At 38.6% G+C, this 23,381-nt stretch overlaps 2 gene segments (V, D, J or C); both read right to left on the reverse strand.

Moving 5' to 3' along the window:
- Positions 1 to 836: 836 nt before the first annotated feature.
- Positions 837 to 1,436, reverse strand: LOC132147142 (Ig heavy chain V region 914-like). The segment is given in 2 exon segments: positions 837 to 1,202; positions 1,285 to 1,436. Coding segments are annotated over 2 exon segments (372 nt in total).
- Positions 1,437 to 3,420: 1,984 nt separating this feature from the next.
- Positions 3,421 to 3,948, reverse strand: LOC132147222 (Ig heavy chain V region 914-like). The segment is given in 2 exon segments: positions 3,421 to 3,740; positions 3,852 to 3,948. Coding segments are annotated over 2 exon segments (351 nt in total).
- Positions 3,949 to 23,381: the final 19,433 nt, after the last annotated feature.

Here is a 23,381-nt window from a genome sequence, read left to right on the forward strand (position 1 = left end):
TTTAATAAAGCTGTAGAGCTTAAATGAGTTGTAGGAGAACAGCAAACACAGATCAGCACTTTTCCAAAATCAGGTTGTTGTCGTTGATGCACTTCTTGTTGTGAAACTATGCTGATCCTGGATAAATAAATACATAATTCAAATATTGAAAAATATGTGATAGTTTACTTGTGTATTATAATTTTTGTAATTTTATATTCAGCAACACAATAATTTAGATGTACAAGTAATAAAATGTAGTACTGTGCGTGTATATATATAATTAAACTGATTTATGCTATATATGTTCACGTTATGTACATATACATGTAAATATGTCCTTTGTCTTTTCTGTCTATTGAGTATTTAAACATGAAAAAAGTCTGATAAAAGTTTAGTTTTCAGCTTTAAACCCTATCAAGCATTAACTCATGAAGAATTAATACACAAATTATTTGTTTCAATAAAGCTATTACATATAAAAATGTAGTGCAGTTTTTGTCTTTATTGTGATGTTATGTATCAAAATATAGTCATGTATGGTGCAAACTGCAGGGAACTGAAAAATAGAAGCAGCAGTGCATTATAAACAATTTTTTTTTGTTATTTAAAATATAATGCATTATATTTTCTGCTATATTCCCATATATTTTGGTTTCATAATATCATGTATGACAACTGTACAAGTTTTGTATCTTTGCTGATTGATCAACCCTGCAGACTTTGAAGCTATGATTTATGATGTACCTTAATTAATCCAGACCTTATTCACTAATTTATTTGAGAATCTGCTTATGAGGATTTTTTCAAATACATTTCTAAACAAGTATAATTTGTTGAATTGTGGGGAAGTTTGCCGTTGCTTCAGTGATGTGATGCATGAATAGTTTTTGTTCAGTCCTGCAGTCTTTTGTGTGACTGTGAGTCTCTAGCACAGTAATAAACAGCTGTGTCTTCAGTCTTCAGGCTTTTCACCTCTAAATGCAGCATGTTTTTGCTGGTGTCTGTGGTGATGGAGAACTGTCCCTGTAGAGACTGAGCATAATACACAGTTGAACTATATATATATCCAATCCACTCCAGTGCTTTCCCTGGTTTCTGACGGATCCAGCCCATCCAGTAGTCATTCACTGAGAATCCAGACGCAGTGCAGGACAGAGTCACTGATTCTCCAGGCTTTTTCACCACAGAATCTGAGGAGGTCAAAGACTGACCACTAACAGCTGAAAAACATGCCACAAATCATGTTAGATGGTATAGAAAAAAATAAGTGACAACAATCTGGAGAAGTGAAATCATTTTCACCTGACATAATCATCAGCAGAACTCCATACTGTAACATTTCCATTATCAGCCAAAAACTGTCAAAGGAAAAGAAACTGCACTGCAGCAGAACACAAACACTGACTGAGGATCCAGTTTATAACACAGTCCTTTGAGAGATTGAGAGACTCTGACTAAATCATGACATTTGCATACACTGTATCTGTTTTACAAACACAACATGTGTGGAAACACTGCAACTGGGAAAATGTATAAAAATATTTTTGATTAAATTATGATTTATCTGTAACTATATTTGTACCTTGTTGTCTTTGAATCAGAATTTTTGCATTTCTCAGCAATATTATTATTATTATTATTTTTAATCGTTATTACTAATGATAGTGTATACAGTATTTCAGTCTGTATAATGTATTATTGATGTGGGTGGAGTAAATGTTGTATTTTTTATGATTGGTGTTTTTTTAGTTGTGATAGCTGATATGAAGTCTGTGGACAGCTGTTGCTGATAGACTGATGCTTTGATGTGACATTTTGAGGCACGTCGAGGATAAAGGAGTGAGACATGGTGGACAGAGAAAACCAAGCTGATTCCAAGCAGTTGTTGTTGTTACGGTTAGTGTTTCTACTGTACTTCATTGAAATCAGGATTAAAGTTTGCAACGGATACATCAACTGCTGCTTCAATGACTTTTTAACCCTGCTCCTGGAGATAACCCCCGACCCCTGCACATTTTGAATGTCTCCTTTTTCTCAGACACCCATGTCTGGTTTTGGAGTCTCTACTAAAGAGATTATAACCTGTTTGATTGTGGAGATAGCTACAAATTGAGCAGTGTTGGTCAGTCAGTTTTTGTGTACCATTCAAGTGATTTCACTATAATTACATAGATTACATAGATCAGCATGAAAGGGTTATCATGGCAACTACATCACACACTAATTACTTGTAAGGTAATCTATTGTAATGCTAGCAATAAAGACACTGAAAATAATGCACTATAAGCTTGTTTGTCAACACAACCTCGAATTAGCCTTTTATAAAGCAAATCAAGGACTCAATTACTCGCCCACTACTTTAAAATATTCATCTTTTGAAAATGTTTAATAATATTTAATAATATAATTATAATAATATAAGTTAATGCCCTGGAAACGGATGAGGAACACCTGCACTGGCTCGTCATGGGCTGATCGGCCCCAGCTGCGTCTCATTTGACGATGGCCACATAAGCCGCTCGATGCATGGCATCCAGGGTGAGACTCCTCCATGTGCCTTCTTCTCTTCTTTCCAGAAACCCGTGGATAGCTGATCAGCCCCTCCACGAGTGCCACTCGGAAGCACGAAACACTGTACACGATAACGAAGGGCACTTACTCACCTCAGCATTGTTTACCTCACCTTGGGCACAATTGTTGTGAATAAATCCACCCTCCGGGGTATTTATTTTGAGCTCTCCTTGTCGTGTGTTCCTTCCACCCGTGACTATATATATATATATATATTTATTTTTGACAATATTCCATTAGTAATATATTGATTTCATATTTACTTCTGAACAATCATGTGTCAGTGCATCACTGCAGGCGTTCCACTGTCACCTGCTACCTGTGCCAGGAATGTTAATTGTACCAAACAGTTTTAAAGTGGAAATGCAACGGGAATTTCTCAACAAGATGTCATGAAAGCATGTATGCAGTTTAATTTGCTGCTTGTTATATTTAGATTTTTTACAGTACTGTAGTTGTATTTGTCAATGTGGCTTTCTTGCACAATAATAAACTGCAGTGTCTTCATTCTTCATATTATTAATCTGCAGATACATCTGTTTCTTGCTGTTGTCTCTGGAGATGGTGACGCGTCCCTGAACAGACTGAGAGTAGTATATCATGTTTCATTGGAAAACTGTTTATGTAATGCTCAAAAATAATAAACTTCTCACAATCTCACTGCACTCATACAGATAAGACATGGTTTATAAGTGGAATTGTATAATACACTGTAATGAGTGAATATGTACCTTTAATAATTATTTATACCTGATCTTGACCACAAAAATAACTTTTGTTGGTATAGTCATGTTAATATTGAGTTGAATAAAACCATTTGAGCTGATGTTCATTTGTTTAATGTGTTTTAACTTTTTTTGTACAGAGCGGTGGCTTGTTTAGTCACTGTGTGTATCTTGCACAGTAATACACGGCTGAGTCCTCAGTCTGAAAATTCTTCCCCTGTAGAAACACTGTGTTTTTGGACGTGTCCTGAGTGAAACTGATCTTGTTTTTGACTGAGTCTGTAGTTTCAGTGCTTCCACCACTACAAAGATATCCAAGCCATTCCAGTGCTTTTCCAGTGGGTTGACGGATCCAATTAATGCAATAGCTTGATTCTGAAATCCTGCAGGAGATGGAGAATGATTCTTGAGGTTTCACAGCCATAGATGAAGGTTGAGTGAGCTCAACACAGAAAACACCACCTGAAAATGACAATGAAAGAATGTGTTATAAGTTATGCTTTAACTTCTGTTAACAGTTATGAAGCTTAGTTAAATGCTTTATAGTTTAAATGAGGCATCAGTGAAGCTCACAGGATGCAGCTGCTGCCAGCAGAAGTAGAGCTGATGAGAAGATCATGATTAAAAATATGAATTTCTCCTTCCGTGCCCCAGACACACTTCACTTTAGTACATGGAGCAAATAGAGAATTTGCATAAAGAAATTTTGTTTTCAGAGATAAGAAACTTCAGTGCTTTTGCCATTTAATCTTTATTTAATTTAGTGTCTGGAACAATTGCTTTCTGAAGAAAAGGGACAACATCAGTCTGTACACACAATTACAATAAATTAATTAATACATAAATAATGAGAGGACATCACTTTTCTTTAAGGTGTCAAATTATGATATATGTCCAATAAATATATTCTCAATATACAGATACAATTTTGACGTCAAGATTTTGTCACAGCAGTTTACTAGAGAAAGACCCAAATGTAGAACAATTACGGGATTGATCTTTATTGACTAGACAAGGCACAATCATGATGGTGGTGATTGAGGATAATCTTAACAGTAGAACAGGGCAGTCAATAGGAGAACAAGATGACAACTGAGATCATACTTGGGCAAAGTCAGGCTGTAGAGTGGAGGAGATGGAGCAGCATCAGACAATGACAACACAGGAGATCCGGTAGCAGCTTGAAGAACCAGAGGCTTGATAGTAAGAGCTGCAACTGAAGCTGCACCAGTCGGACGATTCACTCCTTAGAACAGTGACCAGGGAGGAACAGGATGTGACAAAGACTAACACAAGACACAAAGACAACAAGGGAGAGCAACAGGAATACACAAAACCAAAATAAAAAGAGCTATGACTAGAGAAAGCAAAACCAAAAAAATATCTTATTTTTCTTATTTATCTAATTTATCTAATTTATATATATATATCTGGAAAAAAGGCAAAATCCAGAAACCAAAAAATAAAGTGTGGGAAACCTAGAACAAAAGATAAACTTGACTAGAGTAAAAGTGAAAACTAGCAAAGTCAAAAAGACTAATCTGGCAAAATTGACCCACTAAAATATAACACAGATCAAGTAGGCTTAGAAGGCACAGTAAAGCGATTAAACAAACTTAAATCACAGGCAAGGCTCCGAAGTCCTGGGGTCTGTACCATGATGCTGGATTAGCTGGCTAGTCAGGTACATTTCAGGTTAGTTTGCACCAATCCTGGGTTTTAGGTTCCACATAAGTGGCTTGGCTTTTAGCGGCTTCATTGCAAGTAACTTACACTCCACGGCTAAACTGCTCCGGGGCAGGTTTTGTTCTGAGTTAGAGATCTCAAACTGAAGTTGGACCAATCAGAAAAAAATAAAATAAAATAGAAGTCTGAAAGTCTTCTTTAAAGATAATTACTGAGTCATTTTATAATTTATATAATTATTATGATTCATATTAATATTATTATTTATCTATTACACAAAGCAATTTTAGTTTATCCGTTATTATAAATATTTTTTTATAAATATTAATATATACAGATCATGTAATATAAATAAGCTGTAGTATCAAAAGATTGCACTATTTAAAAAATAACAAATCTGACCTTACATGTTTGAGTCTCTATCACTATATGTTTTCAAATGTATAAACAAAGTTAACAAGTTTCACTTGTCACTGCACTGATAGAGCAATATTATTTATTTTATTAGTCCTCCTTCATATTTCATATGACGTTTAAATTAGTCACATTCTTCAATCTCTTAACCTTTAGCAAAACCTTTAACCTTTAGTTTTGACTCTCGCTGGGTCTTTCGCGAGAAGTAAATCAAACTTTCTTGGTTAAAGGTTTCCTAAAGGTTAAGGGATTGAATAATATGATACATTTAAATGCCTTTACAGTGAAGAAAAAATACTTGTTCATGAAAGAGGACAAATAAAAGGACTTATCTTGCTTTATCAGTGCAGTCACAAGTGAAATTTGTTATATACAGGATCAAAGCCTGAGTTCACAAAGAAAGTTGATGACCAGCATCACGGTACCAACAAATCCAGATTGGAGTAATTTGGTTTTGTCAACTCAAAACTAATCCTGTAACCCTGAATTTGTTCATCTACCATCATGGTACAGTATATCCCCCAGCAATGCTCACACACAAAGGATACACACAAGAATCCAGCAGAGAAATGAGGATAAGAAGCACAATATAAAGGGAGTATAGAGCACATGAGGATCAGGTGAGCGCAGTCAAGTAAATTAGTAGTAGACAAGAGGAGCACATGGCAAACATGAACAAAGACAAAGCCATGCGCCCAGATAAGACACGTTAAAAAAGAAAGAATAGACATGATGATTGTCAGGGCAGGACCCTGACATTTGATGTTTTGATATGAAGGCCTATTTAGAGATTATTATTGGTCGTTCAAGATACATTTATGCTTTTATTTTGTAGTCTTTTTTTTAATTAATAGTATTTTTTTTATTTTAAACACTGCAATAGCAATTTGTAAAATAAAATTGAATGAACATCTTTATTTGTTGTATAATCTAGGACTTATAATTTGATGATTATCAACACAAAATTATAAAGTGAAAGATTTTAAAATTTTCACAACAGACACCTCTTGGTAATGAAACAGCATGAGCACAACTCATTTTTATGAAACAAATTAAAAACAAATTACATGTAATTCTTGGTATTTATTGTATTAAATGTACATTTAAGCAGAACTGTGTTTCCTACTAGGCCACAGATGTGTAATCACGGTCGTGCCGATATTTGGGAAACAGTGTGATTTTACTTGCATACAAAAGTTTAACAAATAAGATAATACCGAGTAACTTACTATTTAATTTTGTCAGTTATGAGATTTACTTTGTTTTTGCCCTGTCAATGCCACCGAAGAACAGTCGAGCCTCTAAAACTAGCTGATTTGTTCCTGAAATTAAGTTTTTGAAGGAATCATAAAGACTTGTAACTTGTCGCCACCTACTGGTGAAACTATGTAACCTGCAGGAAGTGTCACAGAATTCTGAAGCACCAATGCTGACAGTCTGTCTGGAACAAGCAAACAAACAGGGTGATATAAATGTTGAAACGCCTCAGGGATCATGGTCTGTATATCAGCACATTTGATGAGTTTCAAGAACTAGAAAATACTTTTATAAACACTAGATTGAGTTTTCCAGCATATGCAACATAGGCCTGAAGAAGTGGTTTTTGTATTGCTTTGTCCTGGCTCCTCCTGCTCCGGACCCCACCCTGGCTCCTCCCTAAATCTACTCTACCCTGGCCTTATGAACTATGGCCCTTTCTCATTGCTTGCCCCTCGCCTGCCCCCACCCTCCCTCCTCTGAAGGACTGTTTGTCAGAGTGAGGATACACCTTTCTGGGAGGGGGCGATATGTCACAGTTATGTGTTCAAATGACAACTATACAAAATGAAAATATCCCTAAATTTAAATGACAAAATTGAAGTTTTTGCTTATTGTGAAAGAGTGATTAAAACCCATTAAATATGTACTGTTTGTTTCTTTTTGAAATCTATTTTATTAAGAATGAAAGGTGAAAAATATTATTATAGAAATCTGACACATGAGCAATACACAGATCTCAAAGCAGCACTACTTCTCACATTTCTCTCATGGATTTTTATTATTATTATTTTTTACCTTCATAAACTGAACTGACTTAAATGTAATATATACTGTGACACATATTAAGGTAAGTAAGTGAGTGATGCATAGCAAAGTACGGCAGGAATTTGTGCTTTGTATTTATTTCATATATTTTATTTTAAATCCAGAGGCAGTACAGACCAGACGAAAAGATTCACCTGGTCTTTTCACCACAGCTTCAGACTGAGTGAAGGTCTGACAATGAATATCTGTGGAAAAGAGAGAAATATAATAAACTGAGAAGTCAGCGAAATGTAAAACTATAAAGACGAAAACACAATAGTGAGCTTGCTTAAATGTATGCATTGATAAATCATTAATATTAAGAATTAGTTACTGACCGTGTAAAAATAATAATAACAGGAGTAAATTGATCATTGTTGTCATAGCTGATTTATGCTCTTCTACAAGAATCATAGTCAGTGAACACGCTTATGGCACAATGCAGCTTATGGGAATTATACATAACAGTTTTGCATGAACTCCTCCTCCAATCTGTGATTTCTTTTTTTTCTACCTGTGTACACACACACACACACACACACACACACACAAAAGTTACTGATAACAGAAGTTTTGAACATAACTAATAATAACACATCCTTTCATTGTTATTTTTCAGGTGTTTTTTTTCTGTGTTGAGCTCACTCAACCTTCATCTATGGTTGTGAAACCTCAAGACTCATTCTCCATCTCCTGCAGGATTTCACAATCAAGTTATTCCATTCACTGGATCCATCAACTCACTGGAAAAGCACTGGAATGGCTCGGATATCTTTGTAGTAGTGGTGGCACTAACATTAAAGACTCATAAAATTAAACAAATAAAATAAAGCTGAAAACACATCCATTCAGAAACAAATCTCAATTGCGTGTTGCTCAGAGACGCAGGGATTTCAACACAACTACTTTGGTTGGTGGAACAAAATCAGACAAAGTAACAGGCCTCTGAAGTGTAAGTTATAACCTAATGATGTGTTTACTGAACTATGTTGGTTCCCTCAGTGGAAATCCTACCACAGAAATAGCTCAGACTGTGGAATAAACATTGTGTTCCAATGCTTAATTTAAACATCTAATCTAACCTTGTGTATGTTATCATATAAAACTACCAGCCCTACTTTTGTATGGCTTTGTTGCTGCAGTTAATAAAAGGGCAATGAAAGTAGTTCACACAGTTTTCACACGAGTTAATGGGAACTGACAGCACACATTCAGGACAATATAAGAGAACAGAAACATGCAGTAACACACACAAGAGAAGCAGCAGCTTATGAATGACTTCTTGCTGATTAATATTTGTGAACATAATGCAACATCAACACATGTATGAGAATCCCTCTCAGGATTTTGGCATGGAAACTGTGGCAGTTGAAATGAACAATTTCTCAGAGGCAGATAATGGAGTAATTTCACCTGAAGTCGTCTATGTGAGGGTAAAATTGAAAGGAAAAGATTACATGTGCTGCTCTGTGTTCAACATCATGTTTTGCAACTGTTTGTTTCTGGGTTTTGCTGCATTGATATGTTCATTAAAGGTAAGTGAGAAAGCCGGATTTTTCTTCTTTTGATTAGCAGAATTTGGATTAGAAACCCTTTCTAAAATGATATTATAGTCATCAGGGTCACATAATTTGCTTCTGATATCACTTGCTGAGAAGACATAAGAATATAGCAATTTCATGATTGTATTGTCTTCTATTTATGTTTGAATGAGCATGTTATTAGCTTTAACAGAATGTATTTTAGTGGTTTCTATATGCGCTGTAGTTACAGAATGTAAATAAGTCTTATGAAACTATACATGCATATTCACTTTTTTTTTTAGAGGCAATAACGAAACGCAGGTGTTTCCTGAGGGTCACACATCAGTAAATATGGCTCTCTCTCTCTTTTTTTTTAATTTATTATAATTTCTTTTGTAGACACTCCCTTGGTCTCAATATATGTATGTTGCTTCAGTGATAGTATAGTTTTTAATGTTTTTATTAGTCTTGCTAATAAATTACTTCGGTAAGATATACACTCTAAAAACTGCTGGGTCGAAAACAACCCAATTTGGGTTATGCAGGGTTTAAAAAACCAGAGCAGGTGTTTTTTATCACTGTATTTCAGAAGGAAACCGACTGTATTTAGAAAATGTTCGATTTCATTTTGCATGTAATACTTGATAAGGCAGTGTATGTGAGCTCAGCGCCGCTCTGCAGCTGTTACCGGAGAAACCTCCACCTCTCCCGCACTTAGTGCCTCCTGCTGGCAGAAAATGAACTCGCGGAGTGCCGCCACCAATTGAGTGTAAGGCTGTGGGAAACACTGCATTGCTAGGCTAAAATGAACCCAACATGAGCTAGTGTCAGGGACCAGGCAGACCCGGTCCCAGCCAATCCACAACGCTCACGCTCCACTGAGTATTAATCACCCACACCTGATCAGTTTGCAGAAGCAGTTTGCTTCAATAGTCTGTAGTAATTTACGGAATTACAGTAATGAGAAAAAAAAGGTAGAAACTAAAAGTACATACTGTAATTCGAACAAATAATTTTCAGGGCTAATCCTGAAATTGCAATCAGCATTGTTTGAAATCTCTTCTGTTTTGAATATGTGGTTCACAGTTTTGACAGCAGTGTGTTAGCATTTGAACAAAGTGCTGTAAATCCACAGTGTTGTGCAGGTTGTGGTTAAAGTCGTGGGATAAGTGTGTAGAGTTTTGAAAACTGTGTTCAAGCAATGAAAAACGAACTAGAGTTTAGTCCACATGAACTGCTGCTGTGCAGACTATAGTTAGAGTTTTGCACATGTGACTCCAGTTGTGCTCACTGTTGTTTAGCAATCGAAAAAAAACTGTAAATTGTTATGTTCTAAAACTGTAAATAAATCATGTGAAAGAATGTCACTCTTTTCTTTGAAGAAAATATGACTTTGTATGAAAACACTGAAATTGTTCAAACTGTGAATAAAATTTTGTATTTTCTGTATTGGTGATTGATGCTAGTGTTTTTCCTCTCAGTGTGTTCTGAGTGAAAGTGTGTGTTATCTCGGTGAGGGTTGTGTGTAGTGTTTTTCCTCTCAGTGTGTTCTGATTGAAAGTGTGTGTTATCTCAGTGAGGGTTGTGTGTAGTGTTTTTCCTCTCAGTGTGTTCAGAGTGAAAGTGTGTTATCTCAGTGATGGTTGTGTGTAGTGTTTGACAGCACTGAGCCTGTTTTGAGCCGTGTGTTAAGAGTTGGGTTGCTTGGAATGAGTTTTGCAGGTGATGTGAACTGTTTAGCTCAGGTGACTGTTGCTAGTGCAGACTGTAGTTAGAGTTTTGCACATGGAGCTCCAGTTGTGCTCACTGTCGTTTAACAATCGAAAAAAACAGTAAAACAACCCGATGTCCTGCGCAGTAGTCTCGACCCAGCATTTGGGTTGAAAAAACAACCCAGTGTTTTTTAGAGTATAGAATGTGTATGAGAATGGATCAACAAATAAACATTGGACCCACTTTATATTAAGTGGCCTTAACTACTATGTACTTACATTTTAATTAACAATTTAGTACAATGTACTTATTGTGTACATACATGTTTTTACATTGTACTTATATTTAAAAAAAAAAAACTACATGAAATTACATCTGTATTTAATTTCTGTAATTACATTTATAATTACACTGTTGACCCATACTTTACACCTTAACCCACCCTTAAACTTACCCATACCTCCAACCCTCTCACTAACCTTACCCCTATCCCACCTCAATAGCAGCAAAAGTGTTTTACAATACAATATGAACACAATAAGTACATTGTACTTATTTTTTTATGTAAGTACATAGTAGTTAAGGCCACCTAATATAAAGTGGGACCTAAACATTACTTACTCTTGAGACATTTAAAGATGAAGTATAGGCTACAGAAGGACAAATATCCAGACTTTTTCAGACTATTGCAGTTTGTACTCAAGCTGCCATGGTTCGGCTACATCAGAAAGTTTCTCAGTGATGAGGAGAATCTGGCTCTAATCTTCAGTGGCACAGGATGGATTCTCAGATCTTTCTTTACTGCACATAGAGAATGATTTAACCAAAATAATATCAGAAGAAGAAACGATAGTAAAAGAAAGACACAGAGGTCATCTATCAGTCTTTTGCATGCCAAAGTCAATTTCTGCATATAAATATTACGCCAAATAGAAGCAGAAAATTGTCCTTTAAGCACTTCAATGAGATCGGGTTAGTCTACAACAATTAATTTGTTGGCTATTTTACAAATCGGAATACAACAAATTCATTACAGTTTTTTACATTCAAGCTACCTGTAAAATTTATAGTGAAAGGTACTTTTAAAAGTGTCTGGAATGCAGTAAAGTAATTTTAAAATCTTTTTAAAGGCTAATAAATAATTAACACAACTGCATTGCAGAAAAAAAGTTATTCAGAATAAAAATATAAGCAGCTATATTATAATTAGTTTTATTTTTTAATGCAAATTATATTTGTCTGTTTTAGACTTTTTCCTTATTTTTATATTTTAGACAACCATCAATTATGGTGATGAAAAAAAATTGACTCACCATGTCCTCATTGGATGTGTCTTCAGACAGAAATGCATGGATTACATAATGAAAGAGTTTCTATTCTCGATTTGAACTATTTTGTTTTAAAGTAGTAAAGGTTCATCATTGTGAAGCTCTTAAAGACCGAGATAGCAGAAATTTTTTGATTCTTTTTTATAAATATTTTGTTGATATTGTGAGTGCACAAATAACACTAATAACACTAGACCCTTTACAGTTTAGAATGATGTATTACTCCTACCTTTATGAGCAAAAATTGACTGCATATTTTAAATTGTTTAAAAAAAATAAATTAAATAATTATAATAAAATAAAAATAATAATAAAATAAAACTGTTTGTGTTTCCCCTCCTGCAGGCACACCTGGTCATCTACGCAATTCGGAAAAAGAAGCGACTTTTCTGCATTAGATATGTTTTTCTTTTTCTTTTCCTTTGTTATATTGAATATATGTAATATACATTAATGAAATGTAGAACATATTTAAAAAGTGCCCCCCCCCATAAATCTGTGTGTGATGGCCATGATGTTTCAGACAGGCCTTATATCACTTCAGAGACTCTTGCCCTTTTTCATATTGCACAACCAACATATCTTCAGTCCACCATCATGTTTCTCATGATGAGTTTTTGAACAGCTGCTTGTATTTGTGCTTCCACTGTGTCTCTTGCACAGTAATACACTGCAGTGTCTTCAGTCTTTAACTGACTCATGTGCAGATAGACATTAGAGCTGTCCTTAGATGCTGTGAATCTGCCCTGAACTGACTGAGCTGTGCTCTTATCAGAATCTGAATAATAATAAATAATCCATTCCAGTCCTTTTCCAGGTGCCTGACGGATCCAAAACATGTTAGTGCTACTAAGAGTAAACCCACTGCAGGCACAGGTCAGTTTGTAGGAAGCACCTGGAGACACAACTACTGACTGTTCAGACTGTGTGAGCACAACCTGACAGTCAAGACCTGCAGATAAACACAACATTTAAAACAGAATTATGAATATGTATTTATTTAAATTACGAAAACAGTTTATTTTATTCAGGGGATTTACTCACAAGACACAGCAGCCAGCAACAGCAAGAGAAATGAAGTGAACATGGTTTATCTGAAGGTTAAACTGTGATGAGTCCTGCACTCCACAGTGTAACTGTTTAAATATGAGACAGACATCAGTTCATTTGCATCTAAACCCTAATTTAGCAAAATCAGTGGAGTCGGTTGAGCTTGAATCCTTTGAGGTTAATTTCATGGACAATAGTAGCATCTATTGATATGGAAATAATATTGTAGTTCAATAACACACTGTAAAACCCGACAAGTAAACTTAACTCAAACGGTTTGAGTAAACAGATATCCTTAAGTTATGTTAACTCAAACCATTTGAGGAAACCGATTGCCTTAAACCGTTTAAGTTGAAAAAAACTCACAGTTATGAGTACTCTGAACTTAATTCAGTTGAGTTCACTGAAAGAAGATGTACATTGCAATTAAGTAATTAAGTGATTAATTGAGTGATAATTGAGTTTAGTGGTGAACACCTGCTGTTAACAAACAGAATTACTGAAGAAAAGAGAGAAAGGAAATACAGCTGACTTCAGACACAGCGTCACTCAAACCTGACAAGTTATGTTAACTCAAACCGTTTGAGGAAACCGATTGCCTTAAACCATTTAAGTTGAAAAAACTAACAGTTATGAGTACTCTGAACTTAATTCAGTTGAGTTCACTGAAAGAAGATATACATTGCAATTAAGTAATTAAGTGATTAACTGAGTGATAATTGTGAATTAGTGATGAACAGCTGCTGTTAACAAACAGAATCACTGAAGAAAAGAGAAACACAAGAACTACTACAACTGACTTCAGACACAGCCTTAGATGAAATCAACTGAAATAAAATACATGAAATCTCTCAAGATCTGATTAAACAACCCCACAAACAGCATCACCAGCTCCACTTATTAATAACCAGACTGACTTTATTTCTGTCAGACGTCTACAGAAGATCTTATTGAGAATGAACTAAGGTTTAGATGTTGATTTATTGTTTCATTTGAAGTAACCATGTTAGAGATCAGTGTTTGCTTTAGTTGGGCTCTTGTCCCTTGACTTCTGTCTTAGTCTTTTCTCTGGCTGTTATAACCGTGTGTTTCTAAAACACATTTGTTGTAACTCAAAAGCCCAGAAAAAATGCCATCAGGTGTTAACCTGTACCTAGGTGTAGGTTGTTATACTTTATATTGGGATGATAATTATTCATTATTATTCACAATTATTGAGCCATACAGTACGGAGTCTAATCTTTGATGAAGTAGGTGTAGTGTAATTTGTAGAAGTGGTTCTAGTAAAAAATGACACTAAGAGCCAGTGGTTCTGTGATAATCAGTTAATATAAAAATGACTTTCTAAACATTTTGTACACATACATTTTTCTTCTATGCCAGTAATTGGTCAAACACAGACATTAATAATCCGAATATGAACCTCTACAATGGTGACAAAAAAAACATGCTACAATGCATGCTGGGTACTATTGTATTACAAAACTCATCCATGGCTCCCAGCATGCTCTGCAGCATTTTTTTTTTATGGTCACCATTGTTGAGGTTCATTTTCTGATTATTGATGTCTTTGTGTGACTAATTGACACCATAGAAGTCCAAACTGTTTGGAAAGTCTTTGTATTAACTGATTATCACAGAACCACTGGCTCTTAGCATCCATTTACTATAATCAATCAAATTACACAACACCTATTTCATTGGAGATTAGACTCAGTACAGTTCAATAATTGATGATTATCATCACCAATATAAAGTAGAACAACCTACACCTAGGTACAGGTTAGCACCTGATGGCATTTCTTCTGGGCTTTTGAGTTACAACAAATGTGTTTCAGAAACACACGGTTATAACAGCCAGAGAAAAGATTAAGACAGAAGTAAAGGGTTAAGAGCCCAACTAAAGCAAACACTGATCTCTAACATGGTTACTTCAAATGAAACAATAAATCAACATCTAAACCTTAGTTCATTCTCAATAAGATCTTCTGTAGACGTCTGAAAGAAATAAAGTCAGTCTGGTTATTAATAAGTGGAGCTGGTGATGCTGTTTGTGGGGTTGTTTAATCAGATCTTGAGAGATTTCATGTATTTTATTTCAGTTGATTTCATCTAAGGCTGTGTCTGAAGTCAGTTGTAGTAGTTCTTGTGTTTCTCTTTTCTTTAGTAATTCTGTTTGTTAACAGCAGCTGTTCATCACTAATTCTCAATCAGCACTTAGTTAATCACTTAATTACTTGAATGCAAAGTTTCAAAACTTACATGGTTTAAATCAAGGCAATCTGTTTACTCAAACGGTTTGAGTTAAGTTAACTTGTCGGGTTTTACAGTGCATGGATAATTGGGATTATAATGTAACAGTTAGTGAATGCTTTTTAGGACTTTCTTCAAACAGATAAGTAGTGACATTTTTGGTAAAAGTGGGTGAAGTCTCTACAATGTTATTTTTGTTAAGACAGACGCTAGAGACCTTTTTAATAGTGTTCAAGACAATTCCAAACAACAGAATAACATGAGCATATATTTTTTTCTTATTTAAATATTATAATCGGCAAATATTATAGATCATCAGTCATTATTTTGTGTAAAAATCTTTCTACTGCCTTGGCCTGTGTTCATTTCAGTCATTGTGTCTCTCTTGCACAATAATATACAGCAGTGTCTTCATTCTTAACATTATTCATCTGCAGATACACCTGCTTCCTACTGTTGTCTCTGGAGATGGTGAACCTTCCTTGAACAGACTGAGAGTAATATGTTTCTTGGCTATCATATCTGATCAATGCCAACCATTCCAGCTCTTTTCCATTCTTCTGTCTGATCCAAACCATCCAGTAGCCAGCAATGTTCAAACCTGAGGCAGTACAAGTCAGTTTATGAGATTCTCCAGGTTTCAGGACTGCAGCCTCAGACTCAGTCAGTGTTTGACACCAACAATCTGCAAAATAAAACATGATCACTGTACATTTGTGTACATTTAAATAAATATACAATTATATTATTCATTTACCTATTTATTCATTTATTCAATGAATTTGTTTAAATATTTATGTATAAACTTTTTCTATTCTTAACTGTTTAAATTAATTTTTAATCAATTTTAGATTATTTAAAATGTTTTTATTTTTTATTTTTTGTATTGTTGTGAATATTTTTATGATTATTTTACATTTATTTTATGTAAAGCACTTTGAATTACCATTGTGTATGAAATGTACTATTTAAATAAACTTCCCTTGCCTTTATTCATTTACCTATTTGGTAAATTATTAAACCATATTAAGTATATTTTTTATATAATTTATATATAAGTAATTTCATTTAACATTTTAATTCACTTTTAATTATTGCCGCATTTTGTTTTTAATAATAAATGTAGCCTACAGATTCTGTTGTATAATGACTTAGGTCTTATTATGGCTTTCAATATCTAAACTAAGTCATGGATGTTAAAATTAGACCACAGTTTTTGTGCATATGGTTTTTGCACAGGCATTAAACTGCTATTCATCATAGTGCCTGTGTACCGAGCACAATAATACACAGCCGTGTCCTCAGTTTGCAGATTTTGTCCTTTAGATTTTGTCCAGATTTTTCTCAGGAGATGGTGAAATGTTTTTTTTTTTTTTAATGAATCCTTTTAGTTTTGAAGGTTCATTATCAAGATGGCGCCAGCATGTTGCACATCACGCCGTCGCATCCTGAGCATTTTAGAAATCAGTTATGTTTTTATGATTATAATGCTAGCTACTGTCTCCGCTTGTTGCCTCATCTGTACTGAGATATAATAAAAGTTAAAGCTTCAGTTACCTTTGAGGATAACTACTTTATCAATGGCGTCCAAACTCTTAACCTCTTCCTCCAAGAATCTGTTGTCCATACCGTCAGAGATATGTCGTCAGCATTGCAGCTCCTCTAAAAATATGCGCCACAAAAGACTAGGAAAAAGACAGAATGCTTCAGCCAAGCTTTTGACAGCCACAAAAAAAAAAGATCAAATTACTTCAGTAGTTTCCTCTCTCCAATGGCTACCAGTTCAGTACAGGATCGATTTTAAGATTTTATTGATGGTTTTTAAAGCACTTCATAACATGTCCCCAAGTTATAACAACAATCTTTTTAAGGTACCATACATCGGCTAGAACACTTAGATTTCATCTTTTTACATTAGATTTCACAGAAGAAAGACCATCGTAGATACTTCTCGTAGAGCATCAAACCCAATGTGTAATGACCGGATAAAGGGTATTTGTCATCTGTTGGTTGGTTCATAAAGTGGTTTATTATTACTAATTATGTTAGATTTTATTGTTTTTAATCTTTGTATATGCTTTTCTGTTAAATTTTGAAGCACTTTGGGCAACAAAATTGCAGTAAAATGTGCTAGCCTATACAAATAAATAAAGTTGAAGTTGAAAGTAGTCTATTCCACCTCCAGCATGGATCATGCCGATGAACTCAAGGATCTTCCCCTGAGTGAGTCTAATCCAGGAAGGTGCCTTAGTGCCATCACTGAGAGCATATCCAGATATTTTACAGGAAATGGTTAAAGATTCTCCAGGTTTTACCAAAAGAGAGCTTGGCTGGTTGTGTTCCACGCTGCTGTACACATCTGCAAATCAAACAGCAAAAGAAAAAAAAAAAAAATAGAACTTAATTTTGAAATGATATTTTTTATAGGTACTAATGATGTTAAATACTGCTAAAAAAAAAAGAAGAAGGAAAAAAAAACCTTTTAAAAAGGTGTGATAGACATCAATAGAATCAAAAACAAATAAAACATGATTTTATGACTGGTTCAGCCTTATAACAACACAAGAGAATTATACACAGCAAGTGTTGGGATGGGTATAAATACTGCAGAATTTGCTATTGATAATGTACTGATTGTATTGATAATGTGTGTGTGCACAGGGTAAATATTGAAGGATGGATCTCCAAGAAACACACATTATGTCATCATTTACTCATTTAAAAACCTGATTGAGGTTTTGTGTGTGTGTGTGTGTGTGTGTGTGTGTGTGTGTGTGTGTGTGTGGTCTGTTTCTGTCATAATCCAAAAGTATGAAATAAATTGCATCAAATGTAATATTAATGTCATTATGACTTGTGCACTTCTCCTTTTGTTTTCTAAGAAAGGACAACATATAGGTTTGGAAAGAGACAGTGGTTTGATTTATGGTCATTTTGGGGTGAATTCTACCTTTAATATGAAATGAACTGCTTTGAATGTGTCTTATAGACATTATTTGTAATCATGAGAACTCAATCAGTAAAACAACTGCTGATATGTTGCTCCTTTTAACCTGGCTGTATAAATTTATAAAACATTTAAAGATCAGAAAGAGTGATTTAAAAATAAATGTGTAAATGAATAAACCACTTCACAAACAAATCAAAGTGAAATACATTTATTAAAAAAAAACGCCTTCATCTCCATTTCTCCCCCTCCTGGGTTTTTGTAAGTGTAGCTGTATGAAAACAAGCAAAGTGAATCTGTTGCACAGTAATACAGTGCAGTGTCTTCAGTCTTTAACTGACTCATGTGCAGATAGAGATTAGAGCTGTCTGTGGATGCTGTGAATCTGCCCTGAACTGACTGAGCTGAGCCTTTGTCAGAGTCTGTATAATAGTGTAAGATCCATTCCAGTCCTTTTCCAGGTGCCTGACGGATCCAGTGCATGTTAGTGCTACTAAGAGTAAACCCACTGCAGGCACAGGTCAGTTTGTAGGAAGCACCTGGAGACACAACTACTGACTGTTCAGACTGTGGGAGCACAACCTGTGAGTAAACACCTAAACAGAGAGACAAAAAATCTTTACATATCTAAAGTATCACAATACATTACACCCGAAAGCTGCCTAAACTCTTTAAAAAAATAAATAAAACACTCACTGTGTACAGCTGCCAACAACACAAAGAGCTTTAGGGAAAACATTGTCTCTCCTCTTCAGATAAATCTCTCATTTACTAGTGTAACGGATATGCAGTTCATCGATTCATGGGTTCTGAACTAATGAATCACGGTTCGTTGAATCTAAATGTCACAGGTCGGGGCGGGCCAATCAGGCTGCACCCACCCCTAAGACCCGTACCACCCTTGGGGAGTCGGACAGAAGCCAGGCAAGGATGACAGACAACAAGGCTTCAAGTAACAGTATTTTATTGAGTATAAAAAATGGATAAGGGGATCTAAAATGGTGAGTCTTCTGGGCATGGTCGTTCTGTCCAGCGGGCCCGGCGAGAGGCCCACAGAGTGCAATGTTGGGGGGTGCTCTGGTGAGTGGCTTCGCTGTCTTCCAATGGAAGGGACGAGTCGGAGCTTACGACTGGGAGGAGGCTGCTATAGGACCGTTCAGGTGCACTTTTCGGGTACTTAATCCTCCTCTTCTACAGATGACAGGCAGAGAACTGACGGCTGAGGAGCCCCACTGCAAGCAGTCAGGTGAGTATACAGACACGTAATCCTCTTCTTCTACCAGTAACAGACAGAGAACTAACGGCTGTGGAGCTTCACTGCAAAGCAGTCAGGTGAGTATACAGGTACGAAATCCTCTTGAAGGGCTGGCGGACACAGAGCTTACGACGGGAGAACTTCGCTGCAAAGCAGACAGGTGAATACACAGGTATGCAATCCTCTTCTTCAGAAATGACAGACAGAGAACTTATGGCTGGAAGGTTTCACTGCAAAGCAGTCAGGTGAGTATTAAGGTACGAAATCCTCTTGAAGGGCTGGCAGACACAGAGCTGATGACGGGAGAACTTCGCTGCAAAGCAGACAAGTGAATACACAGGTATGCAATCCTCTTCTTCAGAAAGGACAGACAGAGAACTGGATGGAGGAATTTACTGCAAAGCAGTCGGTTAAAGCATTCACCTATGTGTCCTTCTTCACAATAGGCTGTCAGGTAATACACTCAAATATCTGTGGAGTACAAAAGTGTTAGCCTCTTCTTACGTCTTAGAACGTGATAGAAAACTCAGGTAAGTAGCCCGGTGTTCCGTTGTTATTGGTCCGGCGGGTCCCTATTAGTCCCTAGAACGTGGTGGCTCTACCCAGTCTCCGTACCGTGCTGGAGGCTGGCCTCGGTTATCCCGCTGGGATCGTCTTGGGGGCGAGGGGAAATTTGGTTGTATATAGGCCTGGACTACGGCCGGGAGACTTGCCATCCAATTACCCTGTTGTTCCACCTCCAGCATTCCTAACAGACCCAACAAGGTCTGATTGAATCGTTCGCACCCTCCGTTCCCTTGGGGATGGTATGGCGTGGTGTGGGTCTTCTTGCACCCGTATAGCTGACACAGCTCTCTGATGACCCGGGACTCAAAGTTTGGACCCTGATCCGAGTGAAGGACTTCGGGACATCCAAAGGGCTGGAACACATTCTTCCAAAGGGCACTGGCAGTGGTGATTGCGGTCTGGTCTCTAGTTGGAATGGCCCATGCGTACTTCATAAAGAGATCTGTTTTAGCTTGAATGAGGGCCAGTGGGGCTCGTACCTCTCTCCGGGTCTTGAAGAGAATGCAGCGTGGGCACTGTAAAATGAACATCCTTACTGCCTTCTCCATCCCCGGCCAGTAAAAGTGTCTCCGCACCAATGAGGTCATCCTCTCCTGCCCTTGATGTCCCAGGTGGTTGTGATAAGCTTGGAGCAAAGCTTGGGATTGATCTTCAGGCACCACTATTTGACATACCTCCTCCCCCAGTGCTGGGTCCTGTAACCTTCGACAGACGACTCCCTCCTTGAGGAAGAGCCTCTCCCGTTGTCCCAGGAGCTGCTTCACCCCTCGGGGTTGCCCGTGTCGTGCTCCCCCTTCTGGCCAAGTCCCTCGCTGCAGCCAGTCTCGTATCTGGGCCAAAACTGGGTCCTCTGCCTGTCGGTCCTTCCACCGTTGGGGGTCCCAACCCCAACTCAAGGGAACTCCTTCCCTTCGGAGCCCAGGGGCCTCTACGATCCCCACCATAAGTCCTTCCTCCGGTGCTACATTCCGAGGTGAAGTAGATCTCAAGGGCTTACCCTCAGGGAGCCGAGACAGTACGTCGGCATTGGTATGCTCCTTCCCTGGCCGGTACTGAAGGTGATAGTCATAGTTGGCCAGCTGCGCCACCCATCGCTGCTCGACGGCTCCCAGTTTTGCAGTTTGGAGATGGACCAGCGGGTTGTTGTCCGTAACCACAACTACCTTCACTCCCCACAGATAATCCTTGAACTTCTCGCTAACGGCCCACTTCATAGCGAGGAGCTCAAGCTTGAAGGAGCTATAGTTAGCGTCGTTATGCTCGGCTGGGTGCAGACTCCTGCTTGCATAGGCAATGACCCTCTCTTCCCCCTGTTGCCTCTGGGCTAGTACAGCCCCCAATCCCAGATTACTGGCATCCGTGTAGAGCGTAAAGGGCTGGGAGAAGTCAGCATAGGCCAAGATCGGGGCTTGGAGCAGCTCTTGTTTTAGCTTCTGAAAGGCCAACTCACAGGCGGGGTCCCACGAGATGGTAGGGGACCCACGACCCCGGGTCCGCCCCGAGCCTCCAAGCAGCTGGTTCAGGGGTTTAGCGATCTTGGCAAAGTCCTTAATGAACCGCCGGTAGTATCCCACGAATCCCAGGAAGGATCTCACCTGACGCACCGTCCTCGGCGCAGTCCACTCCTGGACGGCCAACACCTTTTCGGGGTCCACCGCAATCCCAGCCGCACTGACTCGATGGCCCAGGAACTTTACCTCCTTCCTGAGCAACTGGCACTTCTCGGGCTGTAGCTCTAATCCGTACCGTTCCAAGGACTGGAATGCTTGCTCCAGGTGTCGGAGGTGAGACTCAAAGTTGGGAGAGTACACAATGACATTGTCTAAGTAGACGAGCGTGGTGTCCATAAGCTGGCCCCATAAGCAGCACTGCATGAGCCGTTGGAAGGTAGCAGGAGCGTTACACAAACCAAACGGCATACGCTCCCACTCAAAGAGGCCAAAGGGGGTGGTGAAGGCAGTCTTTTCCCGGTCTCCTTCATCCACTTGAACTTGCCAGTAACCACTAGCCAAGTCTAAGGTAGAATACCAGGCGGCCCGAGTGAGGCTGGTAAGGGAGTCCTCGACCCGCGGCAGGGGGAAAGCGTCTCTTTTGGTAACATGGTTCAGCTTCCGATAATCAACGCAGAATCGCCATGCTCCGGTCTTCTTCTGAACGAGGATGATCAGTGCTGCCCACGGGCTGCTGCTCTCTCGGATAACACCCTTCTCCAGCATCCCTCGTAGGAGGGCACGAACCTCAGCAATACAGAGTCGGGGGTACGGGACGGTAGCGTTCCCGGCTCGGAGGAGCAACCCCAGTAGGGATCTGATGCTTTACAATGTCTGTCCGCCCATAATCCTCATCATGTGCGGAGAAGAGATGCTTCCATCTCACCAGGAGGTCCCGGAGTTCCTTCGCCTGCCCTTCTTCCAACCCGTCACCTCGTAAGGACTCTCCCGCAAGGTGAGCCGGCACTGCTTCCTCCTTTCTGCTGGCAAGGGATTCTGTCTGTGCCAAGGCCACCTCCACTACCGTTGGACCCACCTGGCAGAACTGAAACTCTCCTTCCTCGTGAACATGTTGGTGGCTTACTACGGTGACCTGAGCCAGACGTTGGTGTCGATGCAGATCCACCGCATAGGGATTCGTGTTTCTCAGTCTTACAGCAACCCGACCCCGGCGGACAGAAGCCAATCCCCGGGCCACTTCCACAGCCTGACAGTCTGAGTGAGGCTCCACCAGGATCCATTCCTGGGACCCGTGAAGCTGGGCAGGAAGGCGGGCCCAGATAATGGCCTCGCTCTGGGCCGGGACTGACAGTGCGTAACGACACATCACTCACCCCACACTCTCTCGATTCCGTTGGGCATCAGCCATGCGGACCCAGCGACAATCGGCCACGATCCGATCCCATTCCCGTTTTTCCTCCCTCGGAGCCGAAGGTGTGGGTCTCGCTTTAAACAACTCCTCCCAGCAGTCCGTGATGACGTTCATCCCCAGTAGGGCACGGTGAGCTCCCAAACATGCATCCCGTACGATCACAACTCCCTTTTGGGGCACAAGGGTCCCATGAACCTCCAGGTCTGTGACCAGATAGCCCACTTACAGAATGTCCAAACCGTTTGCCCCACGCAGGGTTAACCAAGGGGCATCTGCGGCCGAATGGCCCTGGACCCCCAATAACTCCCGAGACAGGCTTTCGGAGAACAGCGTGACCTGGGAACCAGTATCCAGGAGGCATTGGACTTCGGTCCCATTGACTTGAACCACCACAAGGGGGCAGCGCCCGACTAGACAGTTTCTGGCCGCCAATGGAGAGGG

Source organism: Carassius carassius, chromosome 1, assembly GCF_963082965.1.
Source record: "Carassius carassius chromosome 1, fCarCar2.1, whole genome shotgun sequence".
NCBI lineage: Eukaryota > Metazoa > Chordata > Actinopteri > Cypriniformes > Cyprinidae > Carassius > Carassius carassius.